We start from the raw sequence: 21,459 nt of genomic DNA on the forward strand, positions 1-21,459 counted from the left end.
ATTGCCAATATACTGGCCGACAGATTCAGTGCCAGCTTTATCCCTCTCTCCCCCCAAAGGACCAATCACAGTACCAGTAGATTGCCAGGCACCCAGTATTATTGCTGCACAGGTTAAAACAGCACTGTTCAAGGCCAAGAATACAGCTTCTATGGGACCTGTCACTATCCCTAGATGTGTTCTACATGAACTACAGACTGAACTGGTACCTCACGTGTGCCCTTGTTCAATCACAGCCTCAACTCAGGCTTTGTCCCTACAGAATGGCGCACTGCTAGTGTCATCCCTCTCCACAAAGGAGGACAGACTACAGACCCTGGGAACTATCACCTCATTAGCCTGATGAGTCTGATATGCAAAACTATGGAAGGCATCATCATGGATCTAATAAACAAGGATATAGGTAATCTCCAAACTCTGGATCCCACACAGTTTGGTTTTGTGAAGGGTAAGTCATGCCTGCTCAATTTGGTGGACTTCTTTGAGTCAGTCACCAGAGCTGTGGATGAAGGCAAGGAGGTTCATACAGTCTACATTGATCTGGCCAAGGCCAAGGCCTTTGATACCATTCCCCACTCAGGAATCATAGAAAAACTCAGTAAAGCTAGGCATCAACCCCTATATCACTAGGTAGGTTGCAAACTGGCTCACAGATAGAACCCACAGTGTGAAGTGTGAAAGTTGCTGACTCCAAGTCAAACAGCTGACCAGTCACGAGTGGAGTCCCACAGGGTTCAGTCCTGGGTCCTCTCCTGTTTGGTATCTACTTCTCTGAAGTCCACGCCAACACAAAGGGACTCTGGCTGACAAAGTTCAGACTACTGCAAGTTGGGAGCTATTAACTCCCCAAGTGATGTTGACATCCTACATGTATATTTCTTTTCTGTCCAGCAGGACACACAGTTGATATATTTTTAATAGAAGCAACGTAACAAATACATTTTTAACACAAGCATCTGTACAAATCAGTTTGATATACAAATGACATAATTCTAAACTCCAACTAGCTATGCTGACATATGCTACATATCCACTGCCCTCTTCTCCTGGCATAGGTGGCAATACCTCACATCATCACACACCAATATGTCAACACAGGTGCTTCAACAAAGTTTAAGGGTGTGCACACTTATGCAACTAGCTTATTGTACTTTTTTTACTTTTTTAATGAATTGTACAGGTTATAGATCACATTAAAGTTGGGAAAAGTTTTGAAATTATTTATTGTGGTCTCATTTTTTATCACAAAAACCTGATATATATAAAAAAATAAGAGAGAGAGGGGAGATATAGATATACATCTGTACTCACACACCTCCATTACAGTCTTTTAAAAATAGGCATTGTTCAACTGGACCTTCCCTTGTATTAGAACACAAAAAGAAAATAAATATTCAGGGACACAGTTTCCTTTTTTTGTGAAATAGACCAATAATTCCTAAAATTTGGACTACCTGAAAAACATGGAATTTTCATGGAATTTAGCATTTTGGGCCAAAGTACTCCCTTACCACAAGCTGTATTTATGTTCATATTTACTTCTCTCCTCTTCTTGCAGATTTTTTCACTTCATTCAGTGAGGTAAACAACTGACACCATATCCTCTCACCAGTCTGAAATCACAAAATGACATCACATCCTTTTACGTATCTGAGATCATAGAGTAACACCATATCCTGTTATAGACTTACCACATCCTCTACCCTGAGATCAGAGTAGAGGACAATATCTCACCTGTCCGAGATCAGGGTGACACTATTTCCTGTCATGGAGTGATACCACATCCTCTAACATGTCTGAGATCACAGAGTGAGACCACATCCCATCACCTGTCTGACATCACAGAGTCACATCACAACCTCTTATCTGTTTGAGATCACAGACAGACACCACATCTTCTTACCTGTATGAGATCACACAATGACAGCACATCAGCCACTGAAATCTCCTCTCCTGAGATGTAGGTCTTGCCCTGCAGAAATGTTTTCTCAAACTGGTCCAGGGCTGCACTGAATTCTTGTTCAACTGCCTCTAGCTTTTCTGCAGGAGCAGTCCTTCCTAAAACCGTGGGAACCAGAATCTGTTCAAGTGCAGGGAGCAAGTGAAAAAAAAAGACCTTCATGTAGTAAACTGTAGGAAATCAGAAATTCAGATATATACTCATTTGAGTCTACAAAACATGCAATATGAGTAAACAAGACAAGCAGGAAACATATCAAGCAAAATGCCAACAATAAACATTTTTGTTTATGCAGAAGTAAATTATCTGTGATGCATCCTAAAATATAATGCTGGCTCACGTAGACCACCAGGTGAGGAAGGACAAAATCTGCCATGTTCTATCACAGTAATAATGTCCACACCATCCCAGTCAGCAAAGCCATTTATAGTGACTTGTGACATCACAGAAGGCACAGCAACAGCTCCATGCAAAACCATGATAATCCAAGGTAAACAAATGAAAGTCACATGTCCCTCAATATCATAAAACATGAATCATGTGCATACCTGGACACCGTCTGTTAACAGATACAGTGAGCGAGTTGATTCAGGGGTGCACAGGGTGCTGCGTTATTCTTTCACTGACAGGGGCTCAGGAATAAAATCTGACTGATGAAGGTTTCATCCTGGACAGTTGGAATCAGGTGTTCTCTGGTAATGTATCCCATTCACTTACCCCACTCTTGCCTTACCCTACAAGGCGATACACAGCATTGGCTCATCTGGGTCAGTGCTGCCACACATACAGCCGGGGTCATCAGCTATCCATTGCTGCAATTCCACACCACATCGCTGTTCTTGGATAAGATGACCAGCCATGGTTCCTTGCCAGTCTCGGTTACTAATGCTTCAAGCTATAGTCGCAGGACCATCAATAACATAACTAAATGCCCCATGTTCAGTGGCATTCCATTCTTCTTAAAGGGCAATATAAAATCAATAACATAACTAAATGCCCCATGTTCAGTGGCATTCCATTCTTCTTAAAGGGCAATATAAATGTTGTCTACTGAAGTACAACTGTGGTGCTATCGCTACCCATGATGCTCCCTGCTCATCCATTACAGTAAAAACTGCAAGGCATAGGATCACAGGAGGTTACTAGGCTAACAGCCTTAGAGCCTTTGTAAGACTAGCCATTCATGCCCCAATTTTACCAATTATCAGTGCCGATGGTCTAGAGTGGCTTTGGCATATAACGATGCCTTAGAGAATCTACAAGCTGCTCCTATCCATAAGGGCTAAAGGTAAGAAGCCAGGGGTAAATTTGTAATTTCCCATCAATTGGTCCAAACTGCATTTGAAGAGGCTTAAGGAAGAGGTCAGTTTCACATGAATAGGGAGTCTCTGAGATGCATACCTGTCCTTCCAATGTGTTTTGTTTAGGTCTCCTACAAGGTTTAGATGCTTAGACTAAGTAATTATAGTGCTGTTTGTTTTGTGAATGCATAGCATATCCATTGGGGCTGGACTGGAGAATGCCTTGTAGGTTAGGCATAGATCACCCTCAGTAGTCTGTAGGAGACCAAGTACAGGGACAGGGCTTTGAAATGGTACACACAGGACTTATTAGTTACATCATGTATTCGTTTAGTGAAAAACCTGTGTGGCCACACCAGCTGTTGCAAATGCCTGGTCAGGTACATGCCGATGGGTGCATTGTACTTGAATATTGGTCTGAGAGCTGAGCATAGTGGGACTATGATATCTTTAGATCTTGATGCCATGCCTTTACTTATAAGATGTGCCACATAGAAAGACTTTTTCACCACCATGGACACATGGTGATCAAAGTTCAGGTTACTGTCAACTTGAGCTCCCAAGTCCCTTACCACAGGGATACTCTTAGGGGAGTGTTATCAACAGGGTAAGTTGCAGGCCTAGTTGTCTTTCCAAAAGGTATAATTATGTCTTTTTTTGCACTGAGTTTTAGGCCATGGTTCTGCTACCAGTTATTCATCTGTGTAAGACCATCTTGGGGGTTATCTACATCTTTGGGGGATTGAATGAGTGCGCCCAGCTTACAGTCATCAGCAAATCTGGTCAGGCAAAAGCCCTCTACATTTGCTGTAAGAGAAGTATATTCCAAACAGGACAGGTCCCAGTACCAAGCCCTTTGGGGCACCACTAGTAACAGGCCTCTTAGTGGAGGTAGAGTCCCCCACTATAATGAATGTGTCCTATCCACAAGCCATTTATATATCTATTGGGTGACATAGGAATTTATGCCCAAATTTGTGAGCTTGTCCACAATACCCAAGTGAGGTATTATGTCCAATTCCATCACCAGGTCAAGGTAGGCAGTATGCACTGTTTTGCCATCATCCATGGTTCTAGTGGCCTTCTCAATGGAGTCCACCAGGATTAGTAGGCATGACCTACCCTTGACAAAACTGAAATGGGATGTGTCCACTGTTTAAAGATTTCCTATGTCTTGGTTTATTGGGTCATCAATAATTCTTTCCATGGACTTGCATAGAAGACTAGCCATGGATCTCCAGTTTTAGTGAGCCATGAGCTTCCTGCAAGAGAGACAGAGTGGCATCAAAATGTACTTGTGATTTTACTGTCAGGCTAAGTTAATCTGTCTTTCTGATGCAGATCCCAGACCTCTTACACATCTGTTTACTAGTTCTCCATGAAAATGCATAACAATCATATAGACAATGATAACCTGCCTTCCACAGACATACCTCAACCTGTACCATCTCACTCTACCCTTCAGGTGGGCAGCACTTCCGCAGATCCCTACTCTCAGCCCTCTTTCTACCAGCCCCGCAACCAACAGACCTAACAAATCAATCCTCTACCTGCACCTACTTGGCCTATTGATTCCATTGGAGCAAGAGGCAAACATCTGCAGGCTATGCCTATAAGGTCTAAGCAGATCAGATCATTCTCTTCTCCTGTGGACAGAGTCAGGTACTGGGGAGCAGACCAAAAACAGGTCCCTGTGAGAAGCCTACCCCATCACTCTCACAGGCAGTTTGCAGACTCACAAGCACTCACTGGGCAGGAGGAGGAGGCATGCATGTCCCCATGCATGCCTCCCTCTTCACCTGGCTCTTTGGAGGACAGCTTTGGGTTAACAGTGTCAGCCAACCCAGCCATTGCAAGTAAGTGATGCCTTGCGTTAACAATGATGCAGGCCTCCCACATTTAATCTTACCATCCCCTGCTTGGTCCCCTAGATGCCTGTGCTGCTAACAGAAAATAGGTAATCTGGGCTTTAGTCAGAGCTTCAATCTTCTATGCCATATGGCCAGGGCCTACTGACACTGTTGCTAAACAATTCGTATATTAAATGGACAACTACCTATGGACCACAAAGTCTTTTGATAAATTATGTTTCCAAGTATCTTGTCTCGCTCCCAGTTCTAGTCTTGTACCTTGAGCCAAAAATCCTTTCCTATTAGAGAACGGATCACATTAACATGCCAGAACAAGAACTCGTTGATCTTAGCACGTTTTTCCACGTTGGCAGGATACCAGTGATCAGGCAGCTTGTACTTTTCAGCCAAATACAGCAGGATTGCAACACTGTAACAAAACAGAAACAATGTCAGATGCTTCAGAAGATCATTCCAGAGTTGACAGGAAGAACGCTATACATCACAGATATTTTGTCATCCAAAAACCTGTACAAAGAAGAGATAAGCATATAGTATACATCCCAGGTACCTAAAATTAAAAAAAGTATTCACAAAGTCTGATTTCTAACTATTAAAGAGAAAAGCTTACACTTCTGAGTCACAGACTGCCAAATGCTGGCACTGCAGAGACAGTCTTCTGCAGTGGTGCATTAATGCAAGTGTGTAGTGTCCAGTCCACATCTGCACCTCTTCATGCCCAAAGAAATAGCTGTGCACTCATAGGCAACATTTAACATAATATTATAGCTGAGCATGAAAGATAATAGAATTCTCCTGTACAAGGTTTTTGACTGTTCTCATGAAGACATACTCTAGAGACATTTCTTTGGATGCTGGTTGTCACAGGGAACTTCACATCTCAAGTTACTGTTTACCATTTGTCATAATATAAATTACACAGCAGCACAGTTAGATCTTAAAAAAAAAAAAAAAAAAAAAAACGGCCGAATCATAAACTACAAGTGTAATCAATGTGGAACTGGAGTTTACCAAGACTACAATAAATCTAGTTTTCATATGGCTCTAGAAGAAAAAAAGGAAAGTACAGTTTTGTACCTACCATAAATGTAGATGTCCGATAGGTATGCATCTGCAGTCATAACATATGGGTTGTCCTGCCTCAGGCAGCCCTTCGGTCGGCTGGATTCCAAAGTCTGGGTCTGGCCTCGGCTGATGTCGCACTTTCCCCGATGTCAGAGCTTCTGGGGTATAAAAGCATCAGCCGACGCCATTTTCCTAAGTTTTTCTTGCCCCAGATGCCAGGTGCCCTCTAGGAAGGCTAAATTTGGATAAATGCTGAAAAGTTCCAAACATTTGAAAATTATATACATGTATAAACAAACAAATACACCATAATAGATTCCCCCAGCTAGCTGAAAGAGGGGTAAGCACCCTAGGGGTACCACAGAGGGGAAGGAGGGTGGGTAATCCTGACTGCAGATGCATACCTATCGGACATCTACATTTATGGTAGGTACAAAACTGTACTATGTCCTTCAAGGATGCATCTGCAGTCATAACATATGGGTAGAATACCATAGCCAATCTGGGGAGGGGTACTAAGAGAAGGATGGTGTAGTTAAGATCCCCTGCAGTACTGCAGTTGCAAACCCTGCTCGGGATCTGGAGTATAAAGGTAGATTGTAATGCTTGGCAAATGTATGCACGGAGCTCCAAGTAGCAGCTTCTAAAATGTCCTTGGTAGCCACCCCTCGTAGGAAAGCTGTAGTGGTGGCTGTGGCCCTTGTGGAGTGAGGCCTGATATTTTCAGGAACGGTCTTTCCATGAAAGGAGTAACAAAAGCGAATGCAATTTCCTGTCCATTTTGAAATTGTCTGTTTGGAAATTGCTCTTCCTTGCACCCCCGTTGCATATGCTACAAAAAGTTGGTCAGTTTGTCTGCTAGTTTTTGTTCTGTCCAAATAGTAGCGTAGTTGTCTGTGTATATCCAAGGTGTGCAAAAGTTTTTCCCCTTTGTTCTGTGGGTTATGGAAGAACATTGGCAAGTGAATAGCTTGGTTCAAGGATACCCTAGATGCCACCTTTGGCATAAAAGTAGGATTGGTTCTTAGTGACACTCTATCCTGGTGAAAAATAAGAAAAGGCTGCACTGCCATTAATGCCTGTAACTCGGATACTCTTCTTGCTGAAGTGATTGCCAGAAGGAAAGCAGTTTTCCAAGATAAGAACTGTAGGTCTGCTGATGCTGCTGGTTCAAAGGGAGGTAGAGTCAGTTTTTCCACCACAAAATTGAGATCCCATGCAGGTAGAGGGGGTCTTCTTGGAGGTTTTACATTTTTGATCCCTCTCAGAAATTGTCCGAGTAGAGGGTGAGAGAAGATAGGAGGATCCATATTGTATTCTGCTGAAATTGCTGAAGCATGAATCTTAATGGAAGAATAAGACAGGCCATTGTGGAACAATTCTGCTAAGTATTCAAGGATGTGTGCTAGGTTTGCCACTGACATCTGTGCCCTTTGATGTGCTCCAAATAAGAAATCTCTTCCATTTAGCTGAGTATGTCTTCCTTGTGGAAGGTCTGTGAGCCTCCAGGATAATGTCCTTCACCCTCTGAGACAAAACAGTTTGGTTGGGTTTTAAGGAATTTTCCAGGCAGTTAGCTGTAATGTTTTCAAGTTGGGATGCAGGGTCTTGAAATTGTTCTGCGTTAGAAGAAGAGGCCATTGAGGAAGAGGCCATGGATTTGCCTGAGACATGCTTCTCAATAGTGGGTACAGTGTTGTCTTGGCCAGTCCGGAGCTATTAGTATCACTTTTGGCTGTTCCTCCCTGATCTTCAGTAGAACCTTGTAAATCAATGGGAGAGGTGGAAAGGCATATACTGTTGGGGCATTCCAGCTGAAAGAGAGAGAGAGTCCACCCTCTATGCTTATGGGTGGTATGTCCTTGAGCAGAATGTCTTCAGTTGGTGGTTGAGTGGGGAGGTGAACAGATCTATCTCTGGCACTCCCCATGTCTTTTTTATAAGTTTGAAGATGTCTGGGTGCAGCATCCATTCGTGTGCATCCATGGTAGTTCTGCTTAAGCTGTCTGCTAGTGTATTTTCTTTTCCTGGCACGAATTTGGCCTGCAGCTGGATATTGAGATTCAGGCATAGGTTCCACAGATTCATAGCCATCCGGCATAGAGGGTAGGAATGTGTGCCTCCCTGTTTATGTACCACATGACCGTGGTGTTGTCTGTCCTTATTAACAGAAGTCCTTGTTGGAGGAAGTGTCTGAATGCCTCGATTGCATGCCTCACTGCCAGCATTTCCTTTTGGTTTATGTGCATGCTTAGCTGCCCTTGATGCCATAGGCCTTGGATACGTTTGTCCTCCATGTGTGCTCCCCATCCTTGGTCTGAGGCGTCCGTGGTGATGGTTTGCCTTGTTTTTGGTTTGTTGAAAGGCAACCCTCTGTTGGACTGGCAGGCCTGAGCCCACCATAGGAATTCCTTTTGAAGGCATGGAATGATTGGTATCATGGTTTCTAGACTGTGACTGTGTTGAGACCATACATTCCTTAGGTACCATTGTAATTTCCTCATCTGCAACCTGGCATGTGGGATTAAAATTATGCAGGATGCCATGTAACCCAGGGCCTGCAGGACTTTCCTTGCAGTAAGCGGAGTTTGTCTTGTCAGAATCATGAAGTAATCTGGAAGTTGTTTTTGTTTTTCTTCTGTGAGAAAAGCCATCTGGGTGATTGTGTCCAGATCCGCACCCAAAAAGGTTATCCTTTGGGATGGTACTAGTCTTGACTTTTGGATGTTGACTGTGTATCCCAAGGTCTGTAGCAGATGTATGGCATAGGCCAAGTCCTTTAACAATTTTTTCTTGTTGTCCGCTTGTATTAGGCAGTCGTCCAGGTATGGATAAATTTGAATTCCCTGAAGTCTGCAATGTGCAATTACTGATGCCAGGCATTTCGTGAATACTCTGGGCGCAGTAGATAAGCCAAAGGGCAATGTTGAGAATTGATAATGCTCTGATCCTGCAAGAAATCTGAGGTGTCTTCTGCAATCTGGTCAGATAGGGACGTGCAGGTATGCCTCCTTGAGATCTAGAGTCACCAGCCAAGACCCCTTGCCCAGCATGGGAAGAAGTTGCTGTAGGGTCAGCATTTTGAATTTTGGCACAATGAGATAAGTGTTCAGTGTGGACAGGTCGAGAATAGGCCTCCATTGGTTTTCTTTTCTTGGTACAAGGAATAGTCTGGAGTAAAATCCTTGGCCTTGTTCTGTACATGGTACCCTTTCTATGGCTTTCATCTGAAGTAATTTGCTGATTTGTCTTAAGGCCTCTGCCTTCTGGTTTGGTAGAAGGTTTGGCATTCCGCTTCTTTTTGGCAAAGTGTGGAAGTGAAACCTGTATCCTTTGTCTATTATTTGCAATGTCCATGTATCCTTTGTAATGCAATGCCAGTTTTTTGAGAATAAAGCCAGCTTTCCGCCCAAGGGTGCTTCCAGTTGATCCCTGGTAGGCGGAATCAAAGTCAAGTCATTGAGTCTGTCCTGTAGTAGTGGTTGTAGTTGTATCAGTTACACTACTCCTCTGGTTGGCAGGCTGCCACTGACGGCCTCTGTAGGGGCCCTTCGATTGACCTCTGCCTCTAGGGCGCCTGTTCCTGCCTCTCTGTGCTCTGGAGGAGTCTGGAAAGGACCAATTCTTTGTAGGCCAGTTTCTGCTGAACCTCGGAGGTTGAACTTGCAGGAAATCTTTTACTGTTTGCACAGATTTTGCTTTTTCTTCAACCTTTTTTAGAATCTCCTGTGCAGGGGAGCCAAATAAATTTTGTTTTTCCATTGGAGCATCGAGGAGTTTAGCCTTGACATGGTCTGGCAAAGATTGCTCCTTCAGCCAGGCATGCCTACGAATAACTGCCCCAGTCATAGCTGATCTGAAGCCTCCAGTGCATCATAGCCACATTTTAAGAAATGATTACTGACCTGTTGTGAGTTGTGTACCAAATCCTGAAGGGATTTACGGTCTAAGGGTTCAGGTGAAGAAATAGCTGATCTAACAAAAATTCTTGGTACTGTATCATATGGTATTGACAGTTTAATGCCCTGGCAGAAAGAGTAGCAGATGTATAAACCTTTTTTCCCCATCTCTCTAATGCTCTAGACTCTCTTTCAGAGGGTAGGGGATTTTTGGCAGTAGCGGCTACAACCCCTTTAGGGCCCTGATAAATAGTTTCTGGGTCTGCAACATGGGCTTTATACAGGTGGAAGTGAGAATCCGGGACCCTGTAAAATCTGTCAGGTTTGGCAGGGGCCGGAGGAAGAGAATCAGGTGCTGTACTGACATCACTGTACACATCATCAACTACATTTAGAACAGGAGGTATAGCTATGCTGAGGCAAGTGCAAAAAGGTCCTTAATCTTTTTCTAGAATCAGAGAAATCCTGACCTTGCCATTGAAAGTGCTCTCTCGTGGAGTGTAAAGTCTCCCCAAAGGAAAATTCTTCAGGAGGGGAGACCAAAGGGATAGATTCCTCTGCATCTGAATCCTAATAAGGCGAGTAGGCCCCTTCCTGGTGGTCTGACAAATCAGATTAATCCGTGGAGTAATCCGAGGAGTGAGGTTCAGAGGGATCAGTCCTGGGCCTTTTGTCTGGAGGAGGTTGTGAGGCCCTGTCTGGGTGAGGTTGGGAACCCCTAATTAAGGAGATAAGGTCCTCAGCTAGACCAAGGATCTGTGAACTAGAGGAAGGCCTCTGGGATGTAGATTTGGCAGACAAAGCTTTTGAAAGTTTGGCAGCTTTAGCCCTGGAGAAGGCCTTAATAGACATAGAAGCTGGGGGCCTAGCTGCCCCACGTGCAGGAGTTGAAATGTCCAAAGGTATGGTGTCGGACAATTCCTGAACACTAGCTTCGGTAGGGAGTTCTGAAGCAGACTCAGCCGGGGCCTCTCTGGCCTCGGTGATCGGAAGTATGGTTTCGGTAGTAGGAATCGTCGTGGACTCTGTTTCGGCCAAAACCAAGACACTCGCGGTAGGCCTAGCCGTGGTTTCAGCCGAAACCGCGGGCCGCGAGTGTCGGTCCTTTTCCTTGCGTTTTTTGACCATATGCGAAGTCGGAGTCTCCGATGGCATTTTATAAGCAAAAGCGGTTCCAAAAAATTCCTCTGCAAACTCCGACCAACGTCTAAGAGTCGGTCGGTTGAAGGAGGCACAGGCTAAACAAGCTGATACATCGTGGTCTGGGCCTAAGCAAGGAAGGCAGTAAGAATGGAAATCCTTATGAGGTATTTGTTTCCCACAAGTTAAACAATTATTTACTTTGTCTGACATCGGCTGAGGCAAGAAAGAGTCCCCAACGGGGTACTTAGCTTTTTTCAAAGTCTTCGGTAGCTGAAATCTCTGGATCTGACCGACCGGCACTTGCGAACAGCTTCTGCTTCGGGCACCGCGTGGCAAGAAAGACTGAGGAAAATGGCGTCGGCTGATGCTTTTATACCCCAGAAGCTCTGACGTCGGGGAAAGTGCGACATCAGCCGAGGCCAGACCCAGACTTTGGAATCCGGCCGACCGAAGGGCTGCCTGAGGCAGGACAACCCATATGTTATGACTGCAGATGCATCCTTGAAGGACATCACCGAGAAGCTAACATCTACTGAAAAACAAAACTTACAAATACTAAACATACAAAAACAATTTTATTGGTCAAGCAATGTCTTACCAGTTTTTTCTTAAGCTGCTAAAGAATAAAATAAAGCATGTTATTTTAAACCAGTATGGTGTCAAATGTTTTTTTTTTTTGTCTAACTTGTTCCTAGCCAGAAAATACGTATTGCTTTTTTCTACAAATTAGAAACAAAAGTTATGTATTTTATTACTACAGTACCTAGGAATGAGCTAGTCCATCTTCAGCAATTGGCAAGACAAACTCCAAGCTCTCAGGCAGCTTACATCCAAACCTTTCCCAGGCTACTAGTCTTTCCCCTTTACCCACAATGCTGTACTAGCCGCCTCTCCAGATTTCAAGTTGTTCTTTGCCTCCTCTCCAGATCTCAAGTTGTTCTTCTTTCGGCTTTTCCCAGTTAGGGGTCGCCACAGTGGAACTCCGGTCTGTTAATGATTGGCAGTAGATTTTTTATGGGTGCCAAGGTGCCACCTCGACGCCCAACATTCAACAAAGGCACGCCCATTCTACGCATGTCTTTCAACACCACTCGACCATGGGGAGGACATGCAAACTCCACAAAGAAGGCACTCCAGCCAAGAATTGAATGGGAGAACCTCTTGCTGTGAGGCAACAATGCTACTGCTGCACCACTGCGGGTGTGTCACTCAAAAGTCAAGTACCATATGATGAAATAACACAGGAATCACAAAAATATTCTCCTAGCCACACCTACCATGAGGCAGTTGGAAGGAGGGTAGGTTGAAGAGGACACATCAGCACATCCAGAGTTATTATGGTAAGTGCGTAACTTTCACATCTGGCATGCAGAAGGTCATCCTCAACCAGAAGAAAAAAATCCTAGCTTTTCTTCCTTGATGGTCATCACTGGGCCATAATTCTGATAATTGCAGCACCAAAGAATGACCTGGAGATCTCCAATTACTTTTTGAAGCTAGATGTGAAGCCCACATAGTAGCTGTGGAAATATCATCCAAAGATACATTTTTAAAAATGCCTTAGATTTAGTCTCTGATCTAGTAGGTAGTTTATAAATCTGCAGCCTAGTTGGCCAAGTATAAACAGGTAACCAAGAAAAAATATTAAGATATTATTTGGCTACATCAAGAAGGGTACTATCACATATTCCAGAGATACATTTGTAATTATCCATCAACTTTCTGAATCCAGATTTATAGGAAGTCAGTATATTACTATGTTTAATATGAATAAAGAGTCAATTCAAAAAACAGGAAATGTGTTGGGTTAAATACATACCATGCCAGTAAGTGTTGTTAACATAACATGAAAGTTTACATTTTTGGTGAGGTTGTCAATGGTACCAATGAGCTAATATGATAATGAAGTTTAAATTTTTCCTGAAGGTGCGAGGGTGTACATGGTAATGATATTTCTGTGGCAGGAGAGATTAAAAAGGATAGATACACAAAAAGCCAGATACAAATAACCTCTCAAGAGCCTGTGCAAATCACAGAATAACAGCAGAGCTTCTAATCTGTCAAACTAGTGTAGGGCGCTAAGGTCATCAGTTTTCTTAGAATCTCTGATGCCTTTTGAGCTGGATTAGCTGTTTAATAATGTACATGCCAAATGGAGAGCTAGAATTAATGACAAGTCCGATAAGTGAACAAATAAAGTGAAACTATACCCTCTTTCAATCTGTAGGAGATACTTTTACAGATATCTGCTCAACAGAGTTTCTTGAGTCTATATTACAAAGTCAAAATCTGAAAAAAGTGAACACTCTTACATCGACACCAAATACGCAAAGCCACAGTAGGTCGAACGGCCGAAACAGCAATTTTTTTCCCCATTGCTGGGACATTGTTGGGACTCTGCCGTTTCCTCCTCTGTGGTGCGATCTTGGAGTTGGTATATTTAAGTGGGGGGGTAGGGTTTTTTTTTTTTTTTTTTTTTTTTGGAGCAGCGATTTTTTTTCCCTGGGGGAGATCGCTGTTCCATACATTCGAATTTCTGTGGCTTCGCATATTTTGTGTCGATTTAAGAGCTTTCGCTCTTTTCAGACAGACTGATATAAACCGAATTTCTCAACCACATCTGAGACATGGAGGTTACAGTAAAGTTTGTTGTCAATGTATGTGCACAGATCATTAATGAGTGTCAATTTTTTTGGGAAGCATCCTTGATATGGTATGAACTGTTAGTGTACAATCTTCCAGAAATAAAAGCACTATTTTTTTAGCATTAAGGGTGTGTCTAAGCCTATGGTTATTACACAAGGTTGTAGTCTGATCAAGCCCTTGATGGAGTATCTAAGTCAGACGGGGTGCTTACAAAAGCTCGGACTTTGCAGCCATTAGCAAACTTGGTCATCCACAGCTCCTTGGCTCCTGCCTTTACATCAGAGAAATATATGAGAAAGAAGAGGTGGTATCTGGACAGAGCCTGTGAAGTACCATTACTGAGATTTTATTTGAATGGAAGATGTTCTCTCAGCCTTTACTGTATGGGTGATGTCAGTGAGCCAGTTAGGAATACAATAAAAATTTGGTGAGGTCATTGGCAACACCTGCATGTGGAATGATGTTAAAAGCCTTGGCTAGGTTTAGATATACAGTGTGGATAATTTTACCATCATCCAAGGTTTTAGTAACCACTCTGAAGAAGTCAGTCAAGCCAAAAAAACAATCCAAACTGATTTGGACATATTGTCACAGAACTCAAAACATGAATACATGTACCCAGCCTTGCAGACATTACAAGTGAATCTTATTGGTCCAGTTACCATGGTAAGTAGTAGGGATACCTTCATGCAGTAGCATCACAGTGGCCATTCTCCAAGCCCCTAGACATAAATAGAGGTAAGGCTTCTTTTTAGAAGAGGCTAGGCTATGCAGTCTAGTATTAACCAGAAGGCAGACGAGGATATCACTGGGACAAGTGCAGCTGGTTTGTTTGGTTTTGGAGAGGACTGACAATACTTGATCTAGACTGACTGTAAGAGGAACAGTTTTAGGGTGATACTGTGGAAAACAGGGGGCTAGAGTAGAGAGAAGTTACAGCTGAATTTGTCACGGAGGATAGTAGAAATGGCTTCGGGGATAGAGTTAGTTATACATTTGAACCTTAGCTCAGATCAGTTCTGAGAGTTGCATGCAATTAATTTTTCAAGTCAATTTTGGTAACCATAATGCTCAGTAGGAGACATGGGCAATGATGTGACAGTCTTGTATAGTGTTACTAGGACCTCTTTGATCTTCAAGTTAATATCATACAAGATTTGCCATGAGATGATGGGGTTGTGAATAAGTATGAAATGCCACCTGCAATTCCCAGTGGACGTGAAGGAATGACAGGTCTGAGTTTATACAGAACAAGTACTGCCAATACACTGGAAAAAAGTTTCAATAATTATGTAAATATATACATCTTCAACAGGCAGAAATGTCCAGCATTAAGCAGCACTGTTCTTATATTGTTTGAAATGGAATCTGTAAAGCTGGTATGGTCATAAACTTAACCTTTACTAAAGGGGGTGATAGAAGTCTTAGCCAGTATACATAAGTCATGGAAGGAGAGATGTAGACCATTTCTAGCAAAGCAGGAGGGGTAACTAAACATTTCATCCCATGCTGCCACACAATGGAAACTTCTGGACACCAGTTAAGTAAACAATTGTTTTAGTCAGTTTCCCTAGTTTTGTACTTAAGCATCACTGTTGGGGAAGATGGAATACCACTTACTACTAGGGTATCATCTGTCTCAGAGATATAGAAAGGCACTGTTTTGCGTCTTTCTGCATCTCCCTTAGAGTACAATACTTAAGATTATTCACTCCAACAAACAATGAGGTCATAGTCATACTTAGAGCAGTGGAGATTTTAGCAACTCTAATGAGGTCACTAATTTTGGCACCAGAGAGGTAAGTAGCCAGTACTCTGTCCCTACTAGCAGAGGGATTGCTGAATCTGTGTATACCTAGCTATGGAATCACTAATGACTAGAACCTTCGTAGAAGTAGTGGCAGGCCTAGGGGACCTTAGGGTTGTAGGCTTGCAGCATGGATGACTACCTTTGATGTGAGTGATACAATGGTAAGTGCAAAAATATTTAAAAGCTTACAAAGTAGGACTAAGTTGCTTAAGTTTGTAAGTGAGGTTTCCAGAGGGCTTAGAAAGTGTTTTCCAACTACTTTGCAAAAGTGGATGAAGTGCTGTGATACGGTTTACTGACTCTTTGTAATATTGAGAGATCTCTGTCCAGTTTAAATATGTAGTTGCATCTCTGAAAGTCAATATTAGTGTCTGGTAAGAATAAAGGTTACTGGTAAATAAGGTGCAGCTGCTAAACTGCCTTAATACTTAAGTGACAGCAGCCTGAACAGGGTAGGAGCAACACCAGGTTGTGACTCAAAGGTAGTTGGTTGCCATATTATGGCACATGCTGAATGAAAAAGGAAAGGCGTATTTAGCCAAATACATAAATACTTCCTTAGAAAGAGGGCCAACAGTACTGTTCACACAGGTAGGATGCATACAGGGAAATTAAACAGGATATCAGGGCTACAGTACAGTAGGTAGCAATGAGTAGAAATACCAGATCAAAAAGAGGGACAGTTGCAGGCAATGCAGAGCAGCAATCAGCTTAATGCAGATGTCGAATGCGAACAGTGATGTCACATGCAGAGTGTTAGTAGAGCTATCAATAAAAGAAAGTTAGCAGTAGGAGTATAACAGTACTAATGTACCAGTTACCAATATTATAGCACATATATTTTTAAACAGCAGCAATAAGACAGCCCACAGTAGATACCCAATAAATACAGATGCACAGGATAACAAAGGCCTGAACAACACTGATGTGCAACAAAAATAGAACTAAAGTTTAAAGCTGACTAGACAAAATATGTGCCAAGAGTATTTAAAAGATGGGAAACACATTCAAAGAGAAACTCATTGTCATGTAGCAGTAACAGAATAAGTGCGGCCTTACGTGTGTGCTGTGTGACACAAGTAGGAAACCAGTAAAGGAGACCACCCCAAAAGACTGACAGGAATGTACAACACAGTTTATAACAGCTGAGGCTAGAGGTACAGCAGCGGTTTGTCTTTTTTTTAGGTCCCAGGTCTAGTAAGAGCTTAATAAAAGTTCTCCCCTTCCTTGCATCATAGCCCTGGGAAATATCAGCAGCTAAGAAGAAAAGATAAACAAGCCATGTATTTCTCACCAAAGCAGAAATCTATTGGGAATGCATATTGGGGAATGGTCAAAAGCTAGAAACCATAGAAATTAAAGGTTTCTGGCCCTCTGACCAGAAGCAAACAGCAGCACCAATGTCAAACTGAATGCAAAAGAGCATCTCCCATAGACCACCAAATTCAGTTGCCAGGTCCCAGATGTAATAAGTGCTTAACAGAAGTTCTACGGTTGCTCATGTTATAGTCCTGGGAAGTGCAGAACTCAACAGTCCAGCAAAGAGGTGGCCCAAGCCATACAGCAATTCTTAATTTAAAACCAAGTAGTGCCTGCTGAAACACAAACCTGCCAATCAGAGATACACCAAAGGTAGAGTGCTAGGAATTATTGGCCTCTACCCTTCCTCTCCTCTCACCAGGAATCAGCAACACCATTCCCAGACTGAATCCAGATGGGCAGGTCCCAGGGATCACCAGTCAATAGGCAGGTCTCAGACATAGTAAAGGTTTAGGAGACGTTCTCCTTTGTCCCTTGTTATAGGGCTGCAAAGTCCAGCAGTCAGCAGCTCAGTGCAAATTATTTGAATTTAAATAAGTGTAGTTGCAGCCAAAATGGAAATCCACCAATATGTGCACTGCAAAATGTCCCAAAGCTACAGCAGCTAGGAATTAACCCTCCTTTCACCAGGAGCATTTAGCAAATCCAGTCTTAAAACAAATCCAGAAGTCCAGGTCACAAAAATTATCACAGCTGGTAGCCAGGTTCCAAATGTAATAAGGACATACTCTCAGAGTGCTAGGTACCTGAAAGGTTAAGAAGGAAAAGTACAGTTGTGTACACTTACCATAAATGTAGATGTTAGAGTGTATTCACTGTTGCAGTCATTACATTTGGGTAATCTGCTGGCAGGTTGCCCTCAGTCAGCCTGATTAACAAAGTCTTGAGTCCTGCATCGGTTGCTGTCCCTTCTTCCATGACGTCAGGTCGTCAGGGGTATAAAACATGCAGCAGACACCATTACAATCAGTTTTTCTTGCCCCAGATGTCAGGCGCCCCCCAAATGGGGAGCAAAATAAAATTACACACAAAAATATACCTCCAACTAAAAGCAAATACACAAAAAGGCTTTTAAGCATAGTAAAAGAAAGTAAAAGTATAACAAGAGAAAAACAGGGGTCTGGAGGGAGGGTAACACAGACTGCAACAGTGAATACACTCTAACATCTACATTTATGGTAAGTGTACACAACTGTAGTTTGCATTTCACTGTTGCACTCATTACATTTGGGTAGATTCCCAAAGCTATGGTTGGGAGGATGGATTTATACAGCATTAGGACCAGCTATAAGGCCCTGCAAGACAGCAGTGGCAAAGCCAGCTCTGGATTTAAAGAAAATTGGCAAATGATAATGCTTGGTGAAAGTATGTATAGAACTCCAGGTAGCAGCTTCTAGAATATTCCTGGTAGTAACACCTCTGAGAAAGGCTGCAGAAGCAGATGCAGCCCTGGTGGAATGAGATCAGACCCCATGGGGGATAGGTTTTCCATGGTGCTTAAAGCAGAAATGAATGCAATGGCTTATCCATTTAGAAATGGTTTGTTTTGAAATAGACTTCCTCTCTGCCCCTGCAGCAAATGCTACCAGCAGTTCAGATTTTCTTCGAGGTTTAGTCCTGTTCAAGTAGAATCTAAGTTGTCTGTGCATATCCAATGAATGCAGAATCCGTTCCCCTTTGTTCTGTGGATTGGGAAAGAAAGTTGGCAAATCAATGGACTGATTAAGAGCCACACTGGATACCACCTTGGGCATGAAGGATGGATTGGTCCTGAGTGACACCCTGTCCGCATGAAAGATGATGAAAGGCTCCACTGCCATAAGGGCCTGTAATTCAGATATCCTTCTAGCTGAAGTGATTGCTAAAAGGAAGGCTGTTTCCAAGAAAGAAATTTTAAGTCTGCAGTAGCAGCTGGCTTGAAATGAGGTAGAGTGAGTTTCTCCAATACAAAAAGTTAAGGTCCCAGGCAGGGGTTGGAGCTCTCCTGGGTGGTCTCAAGTTTTTGGCCCCTCTGAGGTACTGCTTGAGCGGGGAGGTTGTGTGTTATGAGCTGAAATGGCTGGGGCATGGATTTTAATGGAGGAAAAAAAGACAGGCCCTTGTGAAGCATCTCAGTTAAGTATTGCAAAATTGAGGTAAATTGGGTGCTGCTGTGCTCATCCCTTGAGACTGATTCCAGGCACAAAATCTTTTCCATTTGTCAGCATAAGATTTTCTAGTACTAGGTCTTCTTGCCTCCAAGATGACATCCATCACAGGTTTGCTGAGGGGTGCTAAGGGTGAATTGAAGTGATTAGCCAAGCTGCAAGGTTCAATGTTGGGAGCAGAGGGTGTAGAATTTGGTTCTCCTGCTGAGACAGTCTGAGGCAGGTGCCATGGAGAAATAAGTGACACTGCGCAGGAGTGGGTACCAGTGTTGGTGTGGCCAGTCTGGAGCAAAAATCATTTTTGGTTTGTCCGGTCTGACTTTTAGCAGAACTTTGGAGAGCAGAGGCAAAGGGAAAAAGGCGTAGACTTCCAGCTGAAGGACGGAGCATTCACTTTCCAGGCTTTTTTGTGAGGAGTTCTTGTGCAAAATTTGTCCAACTGGTAGTTCTGGGGGGAGGCAAATAGATATGTGTCTGGGCTCCCCCATTTGCTTGTCAACATGTTGAAAATCCATGGTTCCAGTTTGCTTAGTCTGCCAGTATATTCAGTTTTCCTGGTAAGAATTGAGCTTATAGTTGCACTTGTTAGCTCAAGGCCGTGTTCCACAATGCCATGGCTAGTCTGCAGAGGGGGGTAAGAATGTGTACCCCCCTGCTTGTTTATGTACCACATAACCGTGGTGTTGTCCATCCTTACCATTAGCTGCCCTGGATGAATGTAGTCTTTGAAGGCTGTCAAAGCATTCTGTACAGCTAACATTTCGTTTTGATTGATATGTAGGTGCATTTGATTTGGGCTCCATTTGCCCTGAATGCACTTCCCTGCCAGGTGAGCCCCTCATGCATAGTCGGATGCATCTGTAGTTTGGGTCTGGGTGGCAGGGGGTAGTGTGAATGGCAGTCCCTTGTTTTGGTGGCAGGCGTCTGCCCACCATAGGAACTCTAGGCGTAGGCAAGGTATGATAGGAATCATTGTTTCCAGGCTGTGACAATGCTGACTCCATAAACTTTTTAGTACCACTGAAGTTTCCTCATATGCAGTCTTGCATATGGAATTAGAAGAATGCAGGAGGCCATGAACCCCAAGACTTGCAGTATTTGTCTTGCAGATAGCAGGGTTTTTGTGGCCACTTGTTTGAAGTAAATTATCAAATGAATTTGCTTTTCTGGTGTGAGGAAAGCCAGCTTGGCATGTATTCAAGCTTGCACCCAGGAATGTAATCTGTTGAGAGGGTACCAGTTGTGATTTATTTTCATTTATGGTGTACCCTAGACAAGTTATAAATCATCTGGCTTTTGTAAAAAGGGTTCTAAGTGTGGCCTGGTTTTCTGCCTGAATTAGACAATCGTCCAGGTATGGATATATGTGAATATTTCTTTGCCTGCAAAATGCAATTACTGGATCCAGGCACTTTGTGAATACCCTGGGTGCAGTAGACAAGCCTAAGGGCAGTGCAGAGAACTGAATGCAAGTAGCCTGTTTTGAAGCGCAGGTATCTTCTGCAAGATTCCCTGATTGGGATATGCAGGTAAGCTTCTTTTAAATCTACAGTTGCCAACCAGGCATCCTTGCCTAGTATAGGAAGTAACTGGTGAAGAGTCAGCATCTTGAATTTTGGAATGTCCAGAAAGGTGTTTAGAGTAGGCGGGTCCAGAATTGGACACCATGATTTGTCTTTTCTGGGTACCAGGAAAAGCCTGGAATAGAAACCTTGCCCCTTTTTCCTCTTCTGGTACCGGTTGAATAGCCCCCATGTTTAAGAGAGAAAGTACTTGTTTCTGCGCTTCTGCCCACTGATTCGGGGGCATGTCTGGCCACCTGTTTGGTGTTGGCAACGTGTGGAAATGAAATCTTTATCCCTGGGACAATATATTTAAAACCCACTTGTCCTGGGTTATGAGTTCCCAGTTTTTTGCATGAAGAGCAATCTCCCCCCCCAAAAGGGGCGGCTAAAAGGTAAGTGCTTGGTAATTTTAAAGGAAAGTCATTGAGACTGTTTATCATAGGGGGGTGTCTTGTTATTTCCAGATTTGGAAGTGGAAGCACCCCATTGCTTAGTTCTAAGAGTCTCTTGGGACTGAAACCTGGTGCTTGGTGTGTCTGGGTTTTGCTTGAGTGGATCTGAAAGGAGCTGGAAAGGACCAACTCTTAGTAGGCCAGTGCCTGCTAAATCTTGGAGGTTGCACTTGTAAGAAATCTTTCACAGTTTGCATAGATTTAGCTTTATCTTCCATCTATTTTAGAACTTCTTCAGCCTTATTGCCAAACAGGCGGTCCTGATGTAAAGGAGCATCCA

The 21,459-nt window shown here is 43.1% G+C and overlaps 1 protein-coding gene across 1 annotated transcript in view; it reads right to left on the minus strand.

Moving 5' to 3' along the window:
* Positions 1–21,459, minus strand: part of LOC122799543 (glutathione S-transferase theta-1-like) — a 183,324-nt gene that overhangs the window by 120,431 nt on the left and 41,434 nt on the right. The window contains exons 3-4 of the mRNA XM_044068673.1: positions 5,391–5,541; positions 1,904–2,080 (exon numbers count right to left, since the gene is read on the minus strand). Of these exons, the coding sequence (XP_043924608.1) occupies positions 1,904–2,080; positions 5,391–5,541 (328 nt within the window). The remainder of the gene's footprint in view (positions 1–1,903; positions 2,081–5,390; positions 5,542–21,459) is intronic.

This window comes from Protopterus annectens, chromosome 4.part0 (assembly GCF_019279795.1).
Source record: "Protopterus annectens isolate FY-2018-M chromosome 4.part0, PAN1.0, whole genome shotgun sequence".
Classification (NCBI taxonomy): domain Eukaryota; kingdom Metazoa; phylum Chordata; order Ceratodontiformes; family Protopteridae; genus Protopterus; species Protopterus annectens.